Genomic DNA, 20,854 nt, shown 5'->3' with positions numbered 1-20,854 from the left:
AAAAAAAATGTAAATAGGGGCTAGATTTCTTATTGTCTATGCGCTCTGTAGCTGCAAGACGTGCTGTAATCTAGCTCCTGTATATCATAATTGGAGACGAGGAACAAGAATCCCAACCGTTCATGCGCTCTGTAGCTGCAAGACGCGGTGGGATATTTATTTATTGTACAGCGCCCTTGAGGTGATTTTCACAAAAACGGCGCTATATTAATTATCCAAATATATATATAAGTCGATATTTGTAAAATGGTATCAAAGAAAATAGACCTGACACGAGTCGCGCAAATATTACAATATTATTTACAAATATTTTGATCAAATTTGTAACATGGAATATTTATTTATTTATTTGACGAACTATGCAGTCCATTCTTACGATGGTAAATACAATTTTTTATAATAGATACAGGCACTAATAAAATAAAATACAACTAAATAAAATTAAAGCTAGGACAAAAAAAATAAAAATTACTACCTCAAGACAAGATCTGGTCTATCTTAGTGAATTTTAAAATCTATAAAGACTAAAGCTAGGGTTTCCTAAGACAGCGGTGCCCGTATCTTAACGGCCGTAGTGAACGGTGATGCGCTGGACAGCCGTCGTAACGGTGATTAGAGAGTGGTTTCCTAGAAAAACGTTGTTGATACCACTGTTTTCTTAGGAAACCACTCTCTAATCATCGTTACGACGGCTGTCTACCGCATTATCGTTCACTACGGCCGTTAAGATACGGGCACCGCTGTCCTAGGAAACGCTGGCTTTAGTTTACAAACGACACAATCGGGACATTGGTGCATGCAAGCTATAGTTTGTGCTGTGTTGTGTGTTGAACACGGACACAAGTCGACTTGCTCCCGCAGTGATATGATATGATATTGTAGAAGGGCACTAGTTTTATCTCTGGTCGATGTCACCGTCAAACCTGAAGTATATCAGTAATAGCAGCGGAAGGATGAGCGCCGAGTGAACGCGGTCGAAATGCGATCTCTTAGATAAATGTATGGGAAATCAATGTAAGACAGGGTTACAAATGATAAAATCAAGCGAGAATATAATATTTTTTTTATTTTTTTATTTAAATCTTAAAGTAGGGCACACAGATCACACATATCGTTATGTGTGTTTTAATAATAACATTGCAAATATATTTCATTTATAAATTGTTTATCTCATATGTCTTGACCATTATTTTAAATTTTGATATGTTTTTTCTTCATAAATATTTTTTTCCATTTCGTAATACTTTTTAATTGCTTTAAATAAAATGGAATTTTGTGACTTTGCCTTTTTCCTAAATGGAAGTCTAATTTTGTTCTTTTCTCTAGTATTGTGATCGTGTTCATGCTGGTTCCGATCAATTTTTTTCCAAAATTCTGTTCATTAGAGCTTATTTTTTAATATCTCTCAAACGTTGGCATCTGGAGTCACAGGGAATCTTCCAGCCAACCAAAAAACAGACTGGTCAAAAGAAAAAGTTTGTCAAATTTTTTTACTAAAAAACCTAATTATTTGAAAAACCAGCAGTTATTTGTATTAGGTATAAGGCTTGCACATATTAACATTAATAAAAATATATAATAGTACATTATGTTTTGCATATTAAATGATAAGGAATGTGGGATCAGATAATGCGTTTAGACGGAGAGAGAAAAAGAAGCCAAGGAAAGAAAAAGGGATAAAAAATATATTTGAGAAAAAAAACCAGTAAAAACTTATGGAGTTCAGGATTCTAGGAATATATAATAGTGTTTCAGGCGTTTCTTTAAGGTGGCTAGAGAAGGTTCATTTTTTGTATGAAGATGTAGCTCATTCCAAAGTCTAGCAGCTTGGAAAGAAAAGGAATAGCTGAAAAATGATGTGCTATGTCGAGGAATGGAAAGTGTTCTCCCTGAGGAAGACCATGATCGGAAAGGTAAATGAAATTCTCAGCAAGATATTTTGGAGCGCAAGGATTGTGAAGATTGTTATAAAGAAGTGAGAGAGATTGCGCTGATAAAAATGAAGCCACTTGAGTTCGGAGCGAAAGGGTGATACATGGTCAGACTTTTTGAGATTGAAAATAAAGCGGGTGCATTGATTCTGCAAACGCTCCTGATGATCAATGAGTTCCGTATTGGCGTCAAGATAGCGAATATTATCATAGCACAGAGAAGACAATAGAATAGATTGGGACAAATCTTTTTTGGTTGTGGTCGGAAGAAAATTCTGCAGTCTTTTCAGTGAATGGAGGGTGCGATTAAACTTCTTCCCAACCTCAGTAATCTGTTCTTGCCACGTTAAGTGAAGGTCCGTAATAATTTAAGAAATGATCTAAAAAAACACTGCATTTGATTTACAAATGCAGTGCCCCATGCACCACTGGGTGCGGAAAAGGAAGTGAGGATGATATTAAAATTAAATATGAAATTAATTACTGAGTTAGCTGTTCAAGTAAAGTATAATTAGTGAACACAATGATAGTGTTGATCCCAAACTACGTATTACTACTTCAGGAAGAGAAATCGTAGTGCAGAAATGAAGTAATTCTACTCATTCTGGATTCATTTTCAAAGTTGATTTCCTGTCATTATACGAGATGACAATCAGCCATTAATTAGTCATCCGGTGATCCGTCTTCTCTTAACAATGAAAGAAAACCTAAGACAAAGTCACGCTATTAGTTTAGCCAATAATGACAATATGGTATCATGTACTAAAACCTCTTTTTACACGGGAGATACGTTCCATAGAGTACCGTATAAAAAAAAGTGTACTGTAAAAAAAACAATGTTTATGTTCTACAATGTTTGAGTATGTCCAAATGCTTGCAGACTAGATGGATTTCATCCCTAGGGAGTTATTCATATTTAAATTATTTCAACAGAGAGGGAAAACATTTATGAGAAAGGAATATGGAAGTCCAGGCATTTCATTTACTGGGCTTATGACCGGTCATTGGCTGGTTTAAGTGGCCACTTTACACACTGTGTAACATTCATCACTATGCCCATGTTTGAACATCCACATTTCCTCAACTCTTCCATCTGTTGACTTTTGTGAAGTAAAAGAGCTGAAACCTTTATCACGTGGGTGAGATTCATCTGGCTGAACCAAATCACCTACTAGGCAAGGCCTGAAAACAATTTTCCAATTTTTATACTTCTTCTTTTACCAGGTAGTTAATTCAACAATGTTTGACAATGACAAAGACAATGACAGGTCATAAGCCCTGTAAATGCCTAGACTTCCATATTCCCTTCTTAAAAATGTTTTCCCTCTCTGTTGAAATATATTCGAATGTTTATGTTTATAAAAGGCATTTGCGCCGTGTACACTTATAAAATACTTATGTCAATAAAAATAAAATAAATGCAATTCTGGTTTAAAACTGCAACAGGAACAGGAAATATAAATGCATACAATGATAATAACAAAATAAACGTCGCCAAGATAACACTTATTTTGTATCATTTTTTACATTGTTTATAATTCTGTCGAGTCATGATTTTTCATAATGTTTACGTGTCATGACACTTTTCAACTTCACAAATAGTTTTGTTAATGATAAAAAGTTGTTTTAAAAAATTCTGGCAACGCGTAGAGTATTTTTTGCGTGAAAAATTTCATTTTATAAGCCTAGCTACATATTACAGTTACTGACATGCTATATATTAACATATTACAACAGAGATGAAGAATATTTAAGAGAAGGTAATATAGAAGTCTAGGCATTTACAGGGCTTATGACCTGTCAGTGGCTGGTTTAAGTGGCCACTTTACGCACTGTGTAACATTCACCATTCTGCCCATATTTGAAAATGTATATTTCTTCAATTCTTTCATCTGTTGAGGTTTGTGAAGTAAAAGAGCTAAAACTTTAATTTATACAGGTGAGATTCATCTAATTGAATTATTTCACCTACATACTAGGCAACGCCTGAAAATCTTATTTTTTCAATTTCTATACTTCTTCATGGACCAGGTGGATTTATCAACAATATTTTGAGTTTGTCCAAATTTTTGTAAACAAGGACTGGATTCAACTCAGTGGGGAGCTGTTTATATTAACATATTACAACTGAGATGAAGAACATTTAAGAGAAGGTAATATAGAAGTCTAGGCATCTACAGGGCTATTGACCTGTCAATGGCAGGTTTGAGTGGCCACTTTACACACTGTGTAACATTCACCATTCTGCCCATATTCGAACATCTATATTCCTTCAATTCTTTCATCTGTTGAGGTTTCCAGTCCTTGTCTACAAAAATTTGGACAAACTCGAAATATCGTTGCTATATATTGTTGCCGCTGGCACATGACAATCGTCAAATAATCTCTAGAACATCTGCTGGCAAAGCACCGGCAACAAATGACGGTCGTCAAAAATCTTATGGTTGTTGTTTGTTCCCTACTAAACGTCGGGTTATGTTGACTGCCTAGTAGGTTCCACATAAATTGCTTAATATTTATCCGCGTTGGTATCGTTCCGTAAAAATCGCCTCGTGAGAACGTTTTTTACTTCACGCTCGTTTTGGATAAATCTTCAGACTAACGTGGGATGTGTAAAGCAAAGATAGAGTTAAAGATTGTACTTACAATTTTATTATCTTTTATTAATACAGAAAATACAATATACAAACATTACTAAACTTGCCTGGAGAGTGAATTGGCGATGAACGAAAGTAAGTCAAAAGTGATAGTATTTGAAAGGGATAGTGAGGTTACTGACTGCATAATAAATGTAAACAACGAATGTCTCGAGCAAGTAGAAGAATTTGTGTATCTGGGAAGCATGTTTTCAAGAGATGGAAGAGTAGAAAAAGATGTTGAAAGAAGTGTGAATGCGGGCAACAAAATGAACGGAGCACTAAACACAGTAATTTCTAATAAAAATATGTCAATCGAAGCTAAACTGGCGGTGCACAACGAGTTTTAGTCCCAACACTTATGCGTGGAATCGAAACATGGAACTGGCAGAGAAAGGATGAATGCCGAATAAACGCGTTTGAAATGCGATCTCTTAGACGAATGTGTGGGAAATAAATGTATGACAGGGTTACGAATGATGAAATCAGGCGAGAGTGTAAATCTGAGTCAAGTATAATTGATAAGATTAAGAAAGGGTCTCTGAGATGGTTTGGTCACGTAGAACGAATGGACGACGAAAGAATGGTAAAACAAGTATATATGGCGAAAATGAACGGCAACGTGAGACGAGGACGACTAAGGAAGAGAATGGAAATACTTAAAAATAACTCAAGGAATCTAATTTGTAAAACGTAAAATAATGTAGTTTAGAAGAAGTATGAAATCGTAACAATTAAAATTAAATCAAGTTTTTGTGTAAAGAACGTGTGTCACCGAACCCAGCCAAAACGCTTCTCGTCCTGTCCGTCGCTCAGACCTGGCGCGCGACGTCGCGTGTGACGTCTATAGTGTTGCCACAATCTATCTGGTAGCAAATTGTGATATTTTAAGATCGATATTTGTCGCAGCTTGACGATCGTCAAATATCGAGTATACACATTTTTACCATACCCAATGATAATACGTTGTGAGAGATTTCCGGTTTACGAGAAGCCAATCCGACAATCAGCGGAACTCACCGAAGAGATATTGTGACGTCACGCGCGGAGTAATTTCAAAATTACAAAACTTAAAAAAATCATAGCTCTGATAATACGATACATATTTTGTTTAATATTTTTTTAATATTTTACTTAGTTTGATAGTCGATTAACAAATTTTAAAAAATATCAAAAGTCATAGTCCTCATTGCGCGTTAGTGAAATCAACCCTTAGGCGATGTGAATGCACGGATAAGAAATAAACCCAGCTTTGCAAAGTGAAGACAATTTATTTCTGATTTTGTACGGTACCTAGGACAGAAAGAAATAATGTGTTGTGACGCTGTCCCGTTACGTTTAGATAAAAAATAGCTAGTTGATATTCACGAATACATTACATTGTATTATAATATTATGTACCTAGCTGCCAGTAGCGAATGGTGATTTTATTTATAGGTAAGCTATAAAAAAAAATCATATATTTAACATATTGCAACAGAGATGATGAACATTTAAGAGAAGATGATATAAAATTCTAGGCATCTACAGGGCTAATGACCTGTCATTGGCTGGTTTAAGTGGCCACTTTACACACTATGTAACATTCACCATTCTGCCGATATTTGAACATCTATATTCCTTCAATTCTTTCATCTGTTGATGTTTGTGAACTTAAAGAGCTGAAACATTTATTTATGCTGGTGAGATTCATCTAATTGAATTATTTCACATACATACTAGGCAACGCCTGAAAATTTTATTTTTTCAATTTTTATACTTCTTCATGGACCAGGTGGATTTATCAATGTATATATTTGTACCTACATAGGAGGTACATAATATAATGCAAGTAATATATACTATGAATTGATATTTTTCTGTGGTTCTGTGTGATACAACAACTCTCATCCATGAAATCAACTCAAACTATGCAACTTCGTGATTTATTATATTATATTGATATATTATCCATTACTATAATACATAATTCATTAAAAAATAAATAAAAAAATACCACTATGAATTCAGTCGATATAAGGTATTCAATTTAAATGTCAACTGGCCAAATTGTTCTCGTAATTAATAGTGCTAAAAGCGGCCGCATCGAGCGCTATATGTCCTGCAATATGACGCATGAACGTAATTATGGTCTTATGTCAAAAGTACCATCTCAAAGAAAAATAGTCCTCAAGAAATAATGTTTGAAATACTGTTTTCCAAATCAAGAATCTTCAAACAATTTGTGTAATCTGCAAGTTTAATCTAGGAGAAAAACCTCGCACTGGGGTTAAGACATTCAAAATATAGTATACTTATTTGTATAAAAAAATAAGCTGGAATAATCGGCTAGTTTCTTGGCTCACCGCAGGCGCTGGGCGCGCTTTATTAAAATTTATATTTATATTAGGATAAAAATACAAACGGTGAAATGATTTAAAATAAATGGTAATTATTTATTTGTTTTTCTGTAAATAAAGTTACAATCAAACATTATTATGGATAGTCAAATATAATGGTAAACTGAGCATAATCGCTTCTATACACGGTTCGCCCCTGCTAGCTGCTTTAAACCATTAAACTGTAATTCTTGAATATGTTTGTATTTTATTTGTTTATATATTTTTTGTTTTTAGTATCTAGCTTTTTTATTTTTTTTTAACGAACTATGCTTCTAAACACTTTGCCATATTTTATTTATTTATATTGTATTTTTTGAAATTCATGTTGTTTACACACTCATCATTATATTTTTATTTTTATACCTACCCTACCTTTAAACACTGTTTATATGTTTTATTTCTTTATATTGTTGTTTTTTAATATGTTGTTTATATATATGCGGGGTAAAAATTAGAGCATTAAATTATACAGCAATTTTTTTCGAAAACGTAAGAAAAAAATATTTAAAAAAAACTAACTACCTACTTTAAATTACGTCACTCGTTCATATGAATCAACCAATGATGAAAGAGTTGTGAAAGATATCCAGTTTTCTTACCGTCAATGGACCAATCGGCAGAACTGACCGAGAAGAAGCGGAATTGAACTTGAGACGTCACACGCGAGTTAATTTCAGAAATACATATAACGTATATTGTTAATTGCTTGAAATAATTTTTAGTCTAGTATTAAGTATCTGCGGCCTCATGGTGGACAATGTAATGGTCAGCGCATTTGCCTACCAAGCAAGAGGTTTTAGGTTCGATTCTCGATATAGTTGATATGAAACATTTATTTAAAAGGGTGATTTCACACCAGAGTATATCATAGTCCCTGGACTAGTACCTGAACAGTAAGACTGATCAACTTATCTTTATGTATCGAAAAATGATCAAGATATGCTGCGATTGGTGTACCAATGCAGTGCCCAATGCACCATTAGGTGCGGTAAGGGAATGATGATGATTATGATTAGGTATCTATTATATTATAACAGTATTAATGTATATATGACTGTAGATTTAAATAAGTAAATTAAAAAATAATCATAATAAAAATAAAATAAAAATCAAAAATATTATAAAAATTTATTTTTTTAAATTTTAAAAAATATTTTTAAATAAAAAACTTCAAAAAATCATAGCGCCGATAACACGATACATTTTTTTTCAGATTTGAATAGGCTATGTGATATGTGATATTATTTGTCCATACTTTACAAGTACAATGTTACCTACCTTGTATACAATTTCAGAATAAATATTTTTTAAAATATAGTACCAATTGGTAACCGGCATATTTTTTGCTTGCGGTTATAAATTTATTAATCATTTTGCAATTTGCAAGTGAATGCCGTTTGAGGATAAATAATAATATGTACACAATGCGATTTTATTTGATAGTCAATTACCTCGGCCTCGTGGTGCATTGGTTAGCGCGCTTGCCTTCCATGCAAGAGGTCTCGGGTTCGATACCCGACATGATTGACATGAAATATTTCTTTAAAAGCAATGTTCCAATGAAAATAAATTTTATTGTGTATTTATTTTACAGAAGCAAACAGTCAACAATGATATCATAACATAAAAAAATATATGGTTTAAAGACAGACCAGCGAAGTTTCTCAATAAAAATCATACATATTAAATTGTGATACAACAAAAGGGTGTGTTTGCGTGTATTTGTATTTATTTATTTATTTATATACGGCATTTCTGCCATTTACATATATGTGGTATAAAGAGTGCTTAAAAATAAAAATATTTTTTAAAAATCGAGGATGAAATATTAATATACTCGTACTGTACACATTATTCATTACTTGAAATACATATATATTTTAAAGGAATTATACAATAACAAAATACATTAATCAATCAAATTTTAACTATTCCAACCCAATCTTCTGAAGATGATTTGCTCTTTTTGATAAAAATATGTTGGTCACTTTATTTTTTAAGTTAGGCAGAGATAAACTAAATATATCAAAATGTGATGCATATTCATTCCCGGTATTCTGTAATCTAACAATAGGTGAGTTATATTGAGCTACCGTTCGAGAATTTTGACAATAAAATATTGTAGACGTTCTGCTTAATCTAGGTGGTACATAGAATGAAATCAATTTTAGTAGATCAGGGGTATCAAACATTGGTTTTATTATAAGAGTATGAGAGTAAGTGTAGAGGTGTGTTTTTGTGTATTTGTGTGGGAGTAAGTGTTCAGGTGTGTGTAAGCGTGAGCATCATTATATAGCAAGTGGGATCGTACTGCAGCCAGAAATAATGAGTCTTAATTTATTTTTAAATAAATTAAGGGGCTGGTTAAATATATCAAAAGATGAAAAAATAGCATTATAGTTTGAGCAAGAACGATAGAGGAAAGAGTGTTATGCATAGTTAGTGCTACAGACTGGCAGATGGAATAAATACTTATTTCTTTTCGAGCGAAAGGGGACATTAAGATTAATTTTGAAGAGTAGGTTAAAAGAGTCTACTTTATTATTCAATTATTTAAATAAACAACATCATTCAGATATAGTGCGTCTATTTTCAAGGGTAAAAAATCCATTTTTTTAAGCAGATTGACTGTAAGTGCAAAGCGTTTTATTGTTTTATAATTTAGGTATTTTAAAAATTTTCGCTGAACATTTTCAGTCCTTTTAATGTTTGTTATGTATACCATAATTTCAGCATAAAATAGTTATATTTAATAGTTTAATATTATGATACCATCGCGTCAACCGATTTAAGTGCTAAATTAGTTATAAAACCGTCACAATATATGTAAAATAATTCTGAGTTTGGTTCGACAGATACTAAAGATCTGTGCGCATGCGCGGACTTGTGAAATTCTGTATTGGGGGACTGCCTTAAAGGAACTAAAACACTTATGCAGTTCCATATTCCAGAATCAGACAGAGCGCAGTGTATTTTATACCAGTCCGCGCATAACTGCGCAGTTGGAAGGTTGTGTGTAGGGTTGTCACAATTTTCTATAAGTTATTAATAAATAAACATCGAACTCATTTACCAATATCAAAATATTTATTATAGTCAATAAAAAAAAAAAATAAAAAAAAGATAACTAAACTTTTAGCTGATTTTAATAAATTAAAAAAAATTGTACTGATTGTTAAGAAGTCATTTTTTTAGAGAAGCATCGGTTCCATCCAATATATAGACGGACCGCGCATGTAAACGAAATGCGAATATTGCCATCATAAATGCTGTGTGTTTGAATGTTGAATAACCTTTTTTTAATGTGTTAGTGACGGAACGTTTTCAAATATAATATTCTAGTGTGCTTACTATGGAACTAACGAAATTTGTATTTTTACTTGGTTCGGTGACAGGCACCAATACATACACGTAGGTTATTTATTGTTTTAGCATTTACTTTGTGGAAAAACATTTTGAATTTATTTAAAATGAAACACTTTGTAATTTTTACCACATAGTTTAATGTATTATAACACAACTAGTTTCAGGTTTCTGAATTACCCATCATCAGGTGTAAATAAAAACTAAAATATACAGGTGTTCTTTAAACCCTGTCACACCCGAAACCAAAAAAAACATTTTGAATTTATTTAAAATGAAACACTTTGTAATTTTTACCACATAGTTTAATGTATTATAACACAACTAGTTTCAGGTTTCTGAATTACCCATCATCAGGTGTAAATAAAAACTAAAATATACAGGGTGTTCTTTAAACCCTGTCACACCCGAAACCACGATGATCAGTATGAGCAAGAAGACATATTGGCACATTAAAATATTTTTTTAGAAAGATAAAATTTACACAAATAAAATATTTAAAAAAACAAATGGTTGCTCACTTCTGCAGGGGAGAAACGAGGAGGGGGGAGTCTGATATACCGTCAACCACGCGGTGGCGCCCCCCTCACTTCTCCCCTGCAGAAGTACGCAACCATTTGTTTTTTTTAAATATTTTCTTTTTAAAAAAATTTTTCGTTCTAAATATATTTTTTAATATGCTAATATGTCTTCTTGCCCATACTGATCATCGTGGTTTCAGATGTGACAGAGTTTAAAGAACACCCTGTATACACACATTAGTACTTAGGTCCTGATAGGGTCGGGCGGAAGTGGCAAGGCAGTATGTGGTGGAGGGGGTGGGATTTTCCTAATTATGAGGAATATTGATAGCAGGGTGAAGAATTTTGGAATATAATATAAACCCTTATGCATAAAATCTTATGTGGTAAAAATTACAAAATTTTTCAAAGTTTGTTTCATTTGAAATAAATTAACATAAGGTTATTAAACATTCGAACGCATCGTATGCAGGTAGAAGGTTTTCATATCATTAGCATGGTAGCATAGTATATCAATTGCAAACGCTAAATCCGAGAGATATTCCGATTTTTTTTCAAAAAAATGTTGACGTATTTTTAATTTACTCCTAGGTTTATTTTATTTTTGTATATTTAAAACTCCAAGTACAAAGAATAAGCACTTTGGCGGACTTATTTCTAAAAACAATATCTTCCAACCAACCAAAAATCAGACTCGTCAAAAGAAGAGTTGGTTAAATATTTGTACTAATAAACGAAAATGTGTATTTAAAAGAACCTAATTAATTGAAAATAACACATGTTTTGGGAAGATAAGGCTTGCACATGTTAACTTTAAAAATAGTACATTGTGTTATACATATTAAAGATGAGGAATGTGGAATCAGATAATGTGTTTATTTATTTATTTATTCATTCAAAATTACACTAGTTTAAATATTAATTAACTTATTGAGGCTTTTTAGGCTATGCCCGTGTCAAGCCATAATAATTAACAATAAAAATATATAGTAAAATTATTTAGATTAAATTATAATGACATGTAATGCAATAGAATACCAATCTAGAAAAAAAAAGTATAAGCAAAAAATAATAAAATTCCGAATAATACAATGCAAAAAAGATAATCGGAAATAATGTTTTAAAATATAAATTACACAAATTTAGATTCACACATAATCAAATAAACAAAATAATGGTATCATTAAAGTCAACAAAATAATAGTGAAATATAGTAATATGAAAAAAAACAAAATAATAGTATCATTGAAATCAACAGAAAATGAATACAAATATGAAAACATAATTAAAATGATAATTGAGGTAAGTTTTCTAGAAACATAAGAAATAGTAGTAATAAATAATATGCCAAGTACTAAATGAAATAATACAAAAATACATAATGAAAAAACATAAAAATATCAAGATATATAAAAAGCATATTAAAGTAAAAGTATGGAAGGAAAGCAGATTTGTACATTTTTGCTAATTGCTAATCTCGAACTGCTAAAGTAGCTTTAGATTGGAAAAAAGAGAAGGGAGAGAAAGAGCAACCAAGGAAAGAAAAGGGATAAAAATGTATATTTTAAAAAACAGTATAATACATCGAGTTTAGGATTCTTAGGATATATGGTAATGTTTCAGGCGTTTCTTGAAGGAGACTTTTTGTAATTTATAATACCTTCAGCGTTTTCTTCCGAAATAGTTTGTAAGCCGAAGTTTGAAAAGTATTTTCTGCTGTTGCATAGTACGCGAAATAATTCGAATGAATGTCACTTGTATCATTAATGGTTTTAATTATTTTGCTTCACTATAATCAACAGATGGAAGACTTAAATATATATAAATGTTCGAATGGTAGAGTGATGAATAAAACATGTTGTTTAATCTAGTCAATGTAGCAACTTCAATCAAAGAAACCAATATTTCATTGCGATGCAAATGCAGAGTATTTGAGATTCTCATCGGAAAATTGTTTCCGTCCAACGATTACGAGGAACCTTCTGGCAATAGACAAAAGAAAAATTCCTACTAAAGGTATTAAATAACGAACAATCGGTTTTCCCGGTTCTTCGGGAGGTACCTACAAACAACTAACAATCCTCTGACGTCAGAAATGTCGCTTTTGTCCATTCTTTTTTTTTGTAAACTTTGTAACACAATCGAGGGGAAAAGCTGCCATTGCTTCCCGCAATATTTGCGCAGCATACAAGAAAGTCGCTATAGGACAGCTCGTCGATGGTTTTTGTATTTCAAATACGGTAATTTTGACCTGAAAGACATGAAGCGTTGCGGACGACCAGTGGTCTTCAATGGGGACCACTTAAACCATATAATTAATTAAGATCCCCTCTCATTTTCCTTGCCGAAAGTTTTGCCTGTGAATACGTGCATAAGTCAATATCCTCTTGACCTTACTAAGGCTATTTACTCAATAAAGGAAATAGCTTTGCCATTTGTCTGTGGCACTGAAATAATCCGATTTACTAATAAATAATCCCGTTTGAAATTGATTACATCCAACCTTGCGTTGAATGCAATACTCCGTAATGCATTTTTATCTAATGTCTTAATTAGATTTTTAATTTACTCCGTTAGCTATTTTAATCCGTGAAAACCAAATCGATTAAGTTCACTCAAATAGTTTTGGTTACTGTTTGTTTATGTCAGTGAACAATTATTGTAATTCTTATGTCAACATATTTATCTAACAACAACTGTACAACTGTATTGTACAATCTTTGTAACAATATGGTATTGTAGGATGGGGTGATGCATATGCCAATATATTAAACCCTCTTAAAATAGTACAAAGATTAATTATTAAAGCAATTTTAAAGAAACCCTCAACATTCAATACGGAAAGTCTACATAAGTTATTTAAGGTTTATACAGTAAACACTCTTTATAAAATAAATTCCATTATACAAATTTATAAAGAAGAAGAATTTATATATGCATAAGTCACTCAGATACTAAAATAATTTTAAAATTCCTAAATTCCACACAAGTCATAGTCAAAATAACTTTGTCTTCAAAGGTATAAAAAATTATAACAATCTCCCCAGTTAACTAAAAACAATTAAAAATAATATCTCAATAAATAAATTCAAAGTAAATCTAAAGAAATTTTTTGAACACGTGTAAAAACTGCATTTAATGTTAATTAGTATGAATGTAGTATTATTTTATGTTTTTTTCTTTATATATTCTGTTTTTTTTTCGCACATACTCGTATATTCAAAATTATATCAACTCTTATAAATAAACAACTACAACAGTGTAAGTCACTCTCCAAGCACAAGAATTAGTCTCTTTTTTGGAGTGTTACAGTGATAACATTTACTAGATGTATAAAAAAAGATCTGTATAGAATTTTAAAAGAACATTTACCTTTTATGAAATTTATTAATAAAAAAAAGTTTAAAAAAACAGTGCAATGTTAAATTGTGTTTCATTGTTTATTATTTTGAATAAGGCTAGCATTTATTTCGGAAACGGGAAATATTTTTAAAGAGTAGAAGTCTAAGCGTTTACAAGGCTTGTAACCTAGTTAAAATGCCTGTGGTCGGTCCGTCTTGTAGAAGGCCACCCTGTTGCTCGCTCACCCCCAATAATTATTATATTAATGTCCCTGTTACAACTAGATTTTCGAGTTTTTACCCGTTTTTTCTTGCAGTATGTTCAAAATATTCTAATAGCAAAATTCTCGGACTGTAGCTCAATAGAATTTGAAACATTATCATAACATTACATAATTACCAAATCAAAATCTCCAATATATTTATTATTTTTTGTTAATTTTTAATGGGTTATATCTTACTGTCTGCACCTAAAAGGATAAATAATTGGAGACACATTGAACGAAATGTCCAGAAATCAAGATTTTGTGATTGTGCTATTTCCAAAATATTATAACTGTTGAACCGAATGATATAATTTCAACCTATATTGAACTTTCAACGTATTTTTTTTTTTTTTTTTAAACTATAGTACATAATTAAAAAGCGTGTCTGGGACTACTGATGTTTTTTGCGTTAAAATAAAGTCGAGTTAATATTTTTTTTTCAACTCAATAAAGCATTTTTATGACGAAAGTGGACTTCCGCGTTTTATTCATGTTGGTATGAAAACGAATTCCCACGCGGATGCGGGGCGAAAAATTGTGGGGAGTGAAGCCCTAGGGCTTCTACGATATTATTTAGCGGAGTGGACTGTATTTTTAATTTTAATGAAATAAGTTAATATCCTCGATATGCAGTGTCGATCGGTCACAACCTCAACGAATGAGATATATTAGGAATAGATGCGACTAGCCTGTTTCGTTCTTGATGGAATTGCGGTGGTCCGACTGGTCAATTGCGAGCGGCACCAATACTAGAACAGGCCCCCGATCTGGAGCTGAACACTGGTGGTTGGTGGAAACAAAGTCTATGATGCGGCACACGTTCAACAAAATAAACGCGTGATTAACTACACAAGGTGTTATTGTGGCGGATGGTCAACGGATACTAAGGTGGAAAGTGAACAGTGGTTGTAGGTAAAAAAAGGCGTTGAAGTTGTGACAATATTTTGACAACGCATACCCACATAATTCGTTACCACATGTATAAAATAGCTTATCGTGATTATTTCTGCATATTTAACTTCAAAACGGCAAAAAGTGGACTCCCGTGTTTTATCGTCTAAATTCTAAGGCACATATATAATTAAATTGTGACACACGTGTCAAAAAAAAATTTAACCGCTCTCATGTAAAGTTGAAGAAAATCACATGCGTCGTTGTCTACGATCATGACGATTTTCTCCTGCCGAGCTGCCTGCATAAAACGCCGAATTACTGGCAGGGCCAGAGAAATAAAGTGCCAGATTATAGAGGGAGTTCTGTAAAAAAATCATTCATTAAACATTTTTTTTTTAGCGTTTTACTAAAAACGTTTAAAAATAAAATATTATTCAATCCAATACCTACCCCTTACTCTTTTTCCGAGAGTATGTAGTAGCGTTTTCAAGGGAAGGTTTTTTAAATTTATTATTATTGTTGCCTAAGATTATTTTTTGTATGTACCTCTGCTCGATATTTTTTTTACGTATTTGCTTTTTTTAATTTTCTGATTTTCGTAGCTCGCATTTTGTAGATAGTTATGAAGGATTACTGGTCCAATTAAATTTGGTTTTGTATGTGAGTATTGCTAGATATTATTTACCGTTTTGTGTTCATTTATATTTAATCCTTGATAAAGAAACAGTCGTGTTCTGAAACCGGTAGGCATATTAAATGTATTTTAATAATTTTACGCAAACTTAATACGCTTCAACAGACCGCCCGGGGCTAGAGTCGTCTTCAATTGACTCTCAGCCATCTTTGAAAATACTGTAACATAAATACGTCACGATTTTCCCAGGACAAGAGTCCCAGTATCTGCTGACATGTCCTTCAAAATGATACGCTGTGTTTTGTTTACTTTATTGAGAAATTTGATGACGCTCCAAACTCAATTGTATTGCATACTCGGTATTTCTTCTGAATTGACTCACTTATTTAGGCGTAACTTGGAAACTCATAACTCATTTAAGTCAATACTTAGTATATTGTATAAACTAGTAATGAGTCATACTATTTACTCATGTATATTAGTAATTCCTAACCCCCTGGCAACCCTTCCATTCCACGAATTTTCAGACCCACCCTCGTAGTTCAATTATTTATGTCATATTAATTTAACCGTTTGTTTTTCTTAATCTACCGTGTAAATTTGTGAGGGATTTTTCTTCTTCATCATTTAAGCGATCCTGAGATCTGTTTAGAAAAAAACTAGTAGATGATGAGGTGCAACTGTTTCTCCATCTCTTGAGTGGTCTTCTAGGCGGACGTTGTCCAGATGGGATTTAATTGGCTTCAGCGTACACAAGTCTGTCACTGCTCATTATGTCCACACGATCCCTCCAGTATCTTTGTCTGGATATCCTCTATTTATATTTAAATTTATTGCAACAGAGAGGGAAAACAGTACTGAGAAGGGAAAATGGAAGTCAAAGCATTTACAGGGCTTATGACCTGTCATTTACTGGTTTATGGTTTTAAATATATATTTTTTAAATAATTTACTAAAAAGCTAATTCTTTTTATTAGTGATGAAACGGAAAGTAATTTGGCCGGTTGAAAACAATATATTTGTCTTATGTCTAAAAGTTTAGCTTCTTGGAACAATTAGAAAGGGGTAAAAGTGCGATTTGCTGTCTTCGGACGTACAGTACACAAATATGATAAATATTTATATTTTTAAAAACACATAACATACAGACAATTTTATTTTGATACTTTTTCTAAAGAGAGAATGACGAAAAAACAATGTTTTATTACCTATTCGTCAAATTTGTATGGCACCGTAAATCCTCTTAAAAGTGCATTAGTCTCTTCACATAATACTTGCAATTATATAAATATGACGTTAAAGTACCAGCGTAATTAATTGATCACTTCCATTTCATTAGACCCTGAATAAAATTACCGCCACGGTCAAATTCAACTACTGATTCAGAAATATATTTATCCTTTTTTTAATTGATTGCAGTTTTATAAGTAATTCCAAGTTATGTAAATTTGTTGTCTGTCACTGTAATATTTATAGGTTCATGATTCATGTAATAATTGCGGCGTTGAAGGAATCGATGAATTTTATGACAAAAGGTGAGAGTATGAGAATCTTCTCTTCACTTTAAAATCTCACCATTTAAAAAAAAAAATTTAATCATAAATTTCATAAAAAGTCCAAGTTTTTGTAAAATTCTAAACATAACTACTTTTACACATCTCGTAAATGTTATTACTGTAACTCTCCAAAAAAAGAGACTTGTGCTTGGAGAGTTACTTACACGGTTTTAGTTGTTTATTTATAAGAGTTTATATAATTTTAAAACGAGTACATGAAAAGAAAAAGAAAAACATAGGATATATGAAGAAAAAACATAAAACAAATAATACATTCATATTAATAAAAATTTAATGTTGTTTTTACACGAGTACAAAAAATTTCTTTAGATTAACTTTAAATTTATTTATTGATATATTATTTTTAATAGTTCATTAGTAAGATTATTATAATTTTTTACACCTTTGAAGACAAAGGTATTTTGACCATGACTTTTATGGAATTTAGGAATTTTAATATTATGTTGGTATCTGAGTGACTTATTCATTTCAAATTCTTTTATTTTTTTCTTTTTTATGTATTTGTATTAAAGAATTTATTTTATAAAGAGTGTCTACTGTATGAACCTTAAATATTTCATATAGTCTTTCCGTATTAAATGTTGAGGGTTTCTTTAAAATTACTTTAATAATTCATCTTTGTACTATTTTTAAAGGGTTTAATATATTGGCATATGCACCCCATCCTGCAATACCATATTGTAACAAAGATTGTACAATTGTTGTTGTTACAATTATTTTTAAATGATTGATTTTTGAAATATTACAAACACACAGAAGGTTCTGGGTTCGATTCCCGGCGAGAACACAAAAAATAGATGTGATTTTTCTCAAGCCTGGTGTACTGTGCTATAATTCACCACTGTAATTGGGCCTCAAAGCCTGTTGTGGTGCACAAAAAAAAAAGCAAAATAGTAAGGAGTATCCAACACAAAAAAGTGAAAATTAAATTACAATTACTATGGCGACTGCTTTTCTTGACATTTGGCTTGCCATCTGCCGGCTAAATGCAATGAATAGCGTGATAAATAAAAATAAATAAATACCAGTATTGGAATATTTTCCATATTTACACCGGTGAAATTCAAATATGTGATTGCGCAGCAGGATTATACGTCGCGAAACATAAATATTTTGAGATTTAATATTTGGTGTTCACGAATGTTCCATTGCGATCGCGAATACGATAAATAACCATAGTGAGAAATTGTTATCACGTCGCATATTAGCACGTTGATAGTTATTTGTGATTGAGCTTCAGACAGTTTATTATAACGTCAAAAAATAGCTATAAAATATTGCCGTAATAATACAATATACATAACGTTATAAACAAAATATGTGATTTTATTTATTTTGTTCGTTTTATTCGTTTCATTTGTTTCATTCGTTTTATTCGTTTCATTCGTTTCATTCGTTTTATTAGTTTTATTCGTTTCATTTGTTTCATTCGTTTCAATCGTTTTATTTGTTTTATTCATTTTATTCGATTCGGAAACAGACGATTAAAAATAAGTCAAATTATTTTTTTCATTTAGTTATAAAGGTGCTGAACTTGCTTTGTTTCTTTGTTGTTCTCAATATGTGTTTTTTTCTAAATGTTAATATTATTTATGTCCCGAATTGAGTTGTTGCAACTTCTGGGAATGTGATTCAACGTATTATACTCGTAAAATACTTGGTGTTATATGATTTATTAATAAAATAAATAATTTAATAATAATAATTGAATTGCAGATATCCCCCTCGGTTCGAGAGACCTGGGTCCGGGTGGGCCCCCCTCCCGACCCGGCGTGGTGAGGGCCCTGTGCGGCAGACTGCGGAGCGGGTGCACGGCCAAAATGCTCCGCCGCCGGCTACCCTTCCTGAGCTGGCTGCCCAGCTACAAGCTGTCGGACAGTGTGGCCGATCTCATCGCGGGTGAGCTATGCTAAGTTAGTAATGTGCTCCACCCCTGGCCGGCTTCGAGTTGACCAGTCGAGCTAATGCGTATGCATTATGTAGCCCAGCTCTGAAAACTGTGCTGAAAAATACCTCTAGAGACGGTTTTACATTTTTTTTTTTTTTTTGCACCACAACAGGCCAGGAGGCCTAATTACAGTGGTGAATTACATCACAGAGCACCCAGGCTTGAGAAAAATCACATTTTAATTTTTGTGTTCTCACCGGGAATCGAACCCGGAACCTTCCGTGCGTGAGTCAAGCGTCTTGACCACTACAACACGGAGGCCGCCGGTTCTGTTACGTCGTGTTATATTCAGCGAAGGACATAAGTCTTATTGGCGATGCCCACATGCACGAAAAAATTGCTCGTTCGGGAACGAGCAAAGCTGCCCGAAGGAGCTCTCTGTAATCTGGTAGCCTTAGCATCTTTGAAAAGGGGGAGCATACCTAGTAATCTATTATAATAATCATGATTTATTATTTTTTTAAAATACAATTGCCTTATCTACTACATACATATATATTTATTTTATTTATTTATTCATATTTTTCGCTTACAAACTATAATTAACAATAAAAATAATGTGACCTCACTGGGGTTTCCCGTGCCGAGGACACTTAACAATTTAATTACATTTTAGAATAAACAAATAAGACTAACTTAAAGAACAAACATAATTAACAAATATTCAGACAGTTTTAAAAACAAGGTATTTATGTATATCTATATTATTTATATTACAAAACACACAATGAAAATAACAAAAACCTAACATAAGCTATACAGTTGTGGAGCAGTCAATTCAGTATTGGTATGGGCGAATGAGACAATCCATTTTACTTCTACCTAGCTCCACTATCCATTTTTTTATAGCCTTTTTAAACATTTTCTCATTACTAATTGCTTTAATAGATAGTGGAAGTATGTAATAGATTTTAATTGAATAATACTCAAAATCCCTTTTTTCCGAAAGTGGTATTAGTTTGTATTTGTTTAAGTTGTTTATGTGTTGAGGATCTAGTGATTATATTATTTGTATGTGATGTATTGTGGGGGTTATGTCTTTCATTTGAGTAAGAGTAGTTTTTGAATCTATAAGTGAGTATTGTTTTAGCGTATAATTGTTTATATATACTTAGATAATAGATTTCTCTGGATTACTTCTAGTCTGCCTAACTAGGTACAATCTGTTTTAAAGCAGACATTTTTATTCAAAAATGAACAAAAACATTTCTACCTACGAATTTACAGTTATACAATATTCAATGTTTTATTGTTTTCCATTTATTGTTTTAAAATGTTTTAGAATAAATTTTCCGATTTTTCTTTACCTATATCCAGTAACCAATTTTGTACAAATTTATATCATTGAATCCGGGTCATGGT

General features: G+C 32.1%; 1 protein-coding gene across 1 annotated transcript in view; it reads left to right on the top strand.

The window, feature by feature from the left end:
- The window catches only part of LOC148281618 (sodium-independent sulfate anion transporter-like), a 49,496-nt gene that overhangs the window by 13,049 nt on the left and 15,593 nt on the right, over positions 1-20,854 (top strand). Inside the window, exon 2 of the mRNA XM_088226449.1 lies at positions 19,261-19,443. Coding sequence (XP_088082575.1) covers positions 19,261-19,443 — 183 coding nt within the window. The remainder of the gene's footprint in view (positions 1-19,260; positions 19,444-20,854) is intronic.

This window comes from Micrasema longulum, unplaced genomic scaffold (assembly GCF_059751315.1).
Source record: "Micrasema longulum isolate JH-2025_06_02 unplaced genomic scaffold, ASM5975131v1 h1tg000431l, whole genome shotgun sequence".
Classification (NCBI taxonomy): Eukaryota; Metazoa; Arthropoda; class Insecta; order Trichoptera; family Brachycentridae; genus Micrasema; species Micrasema longulum.
Note: the sequence above shows the minus strand (reverse complement) of the source record. Positions and strands in the feature narration are given on the sequence as shown.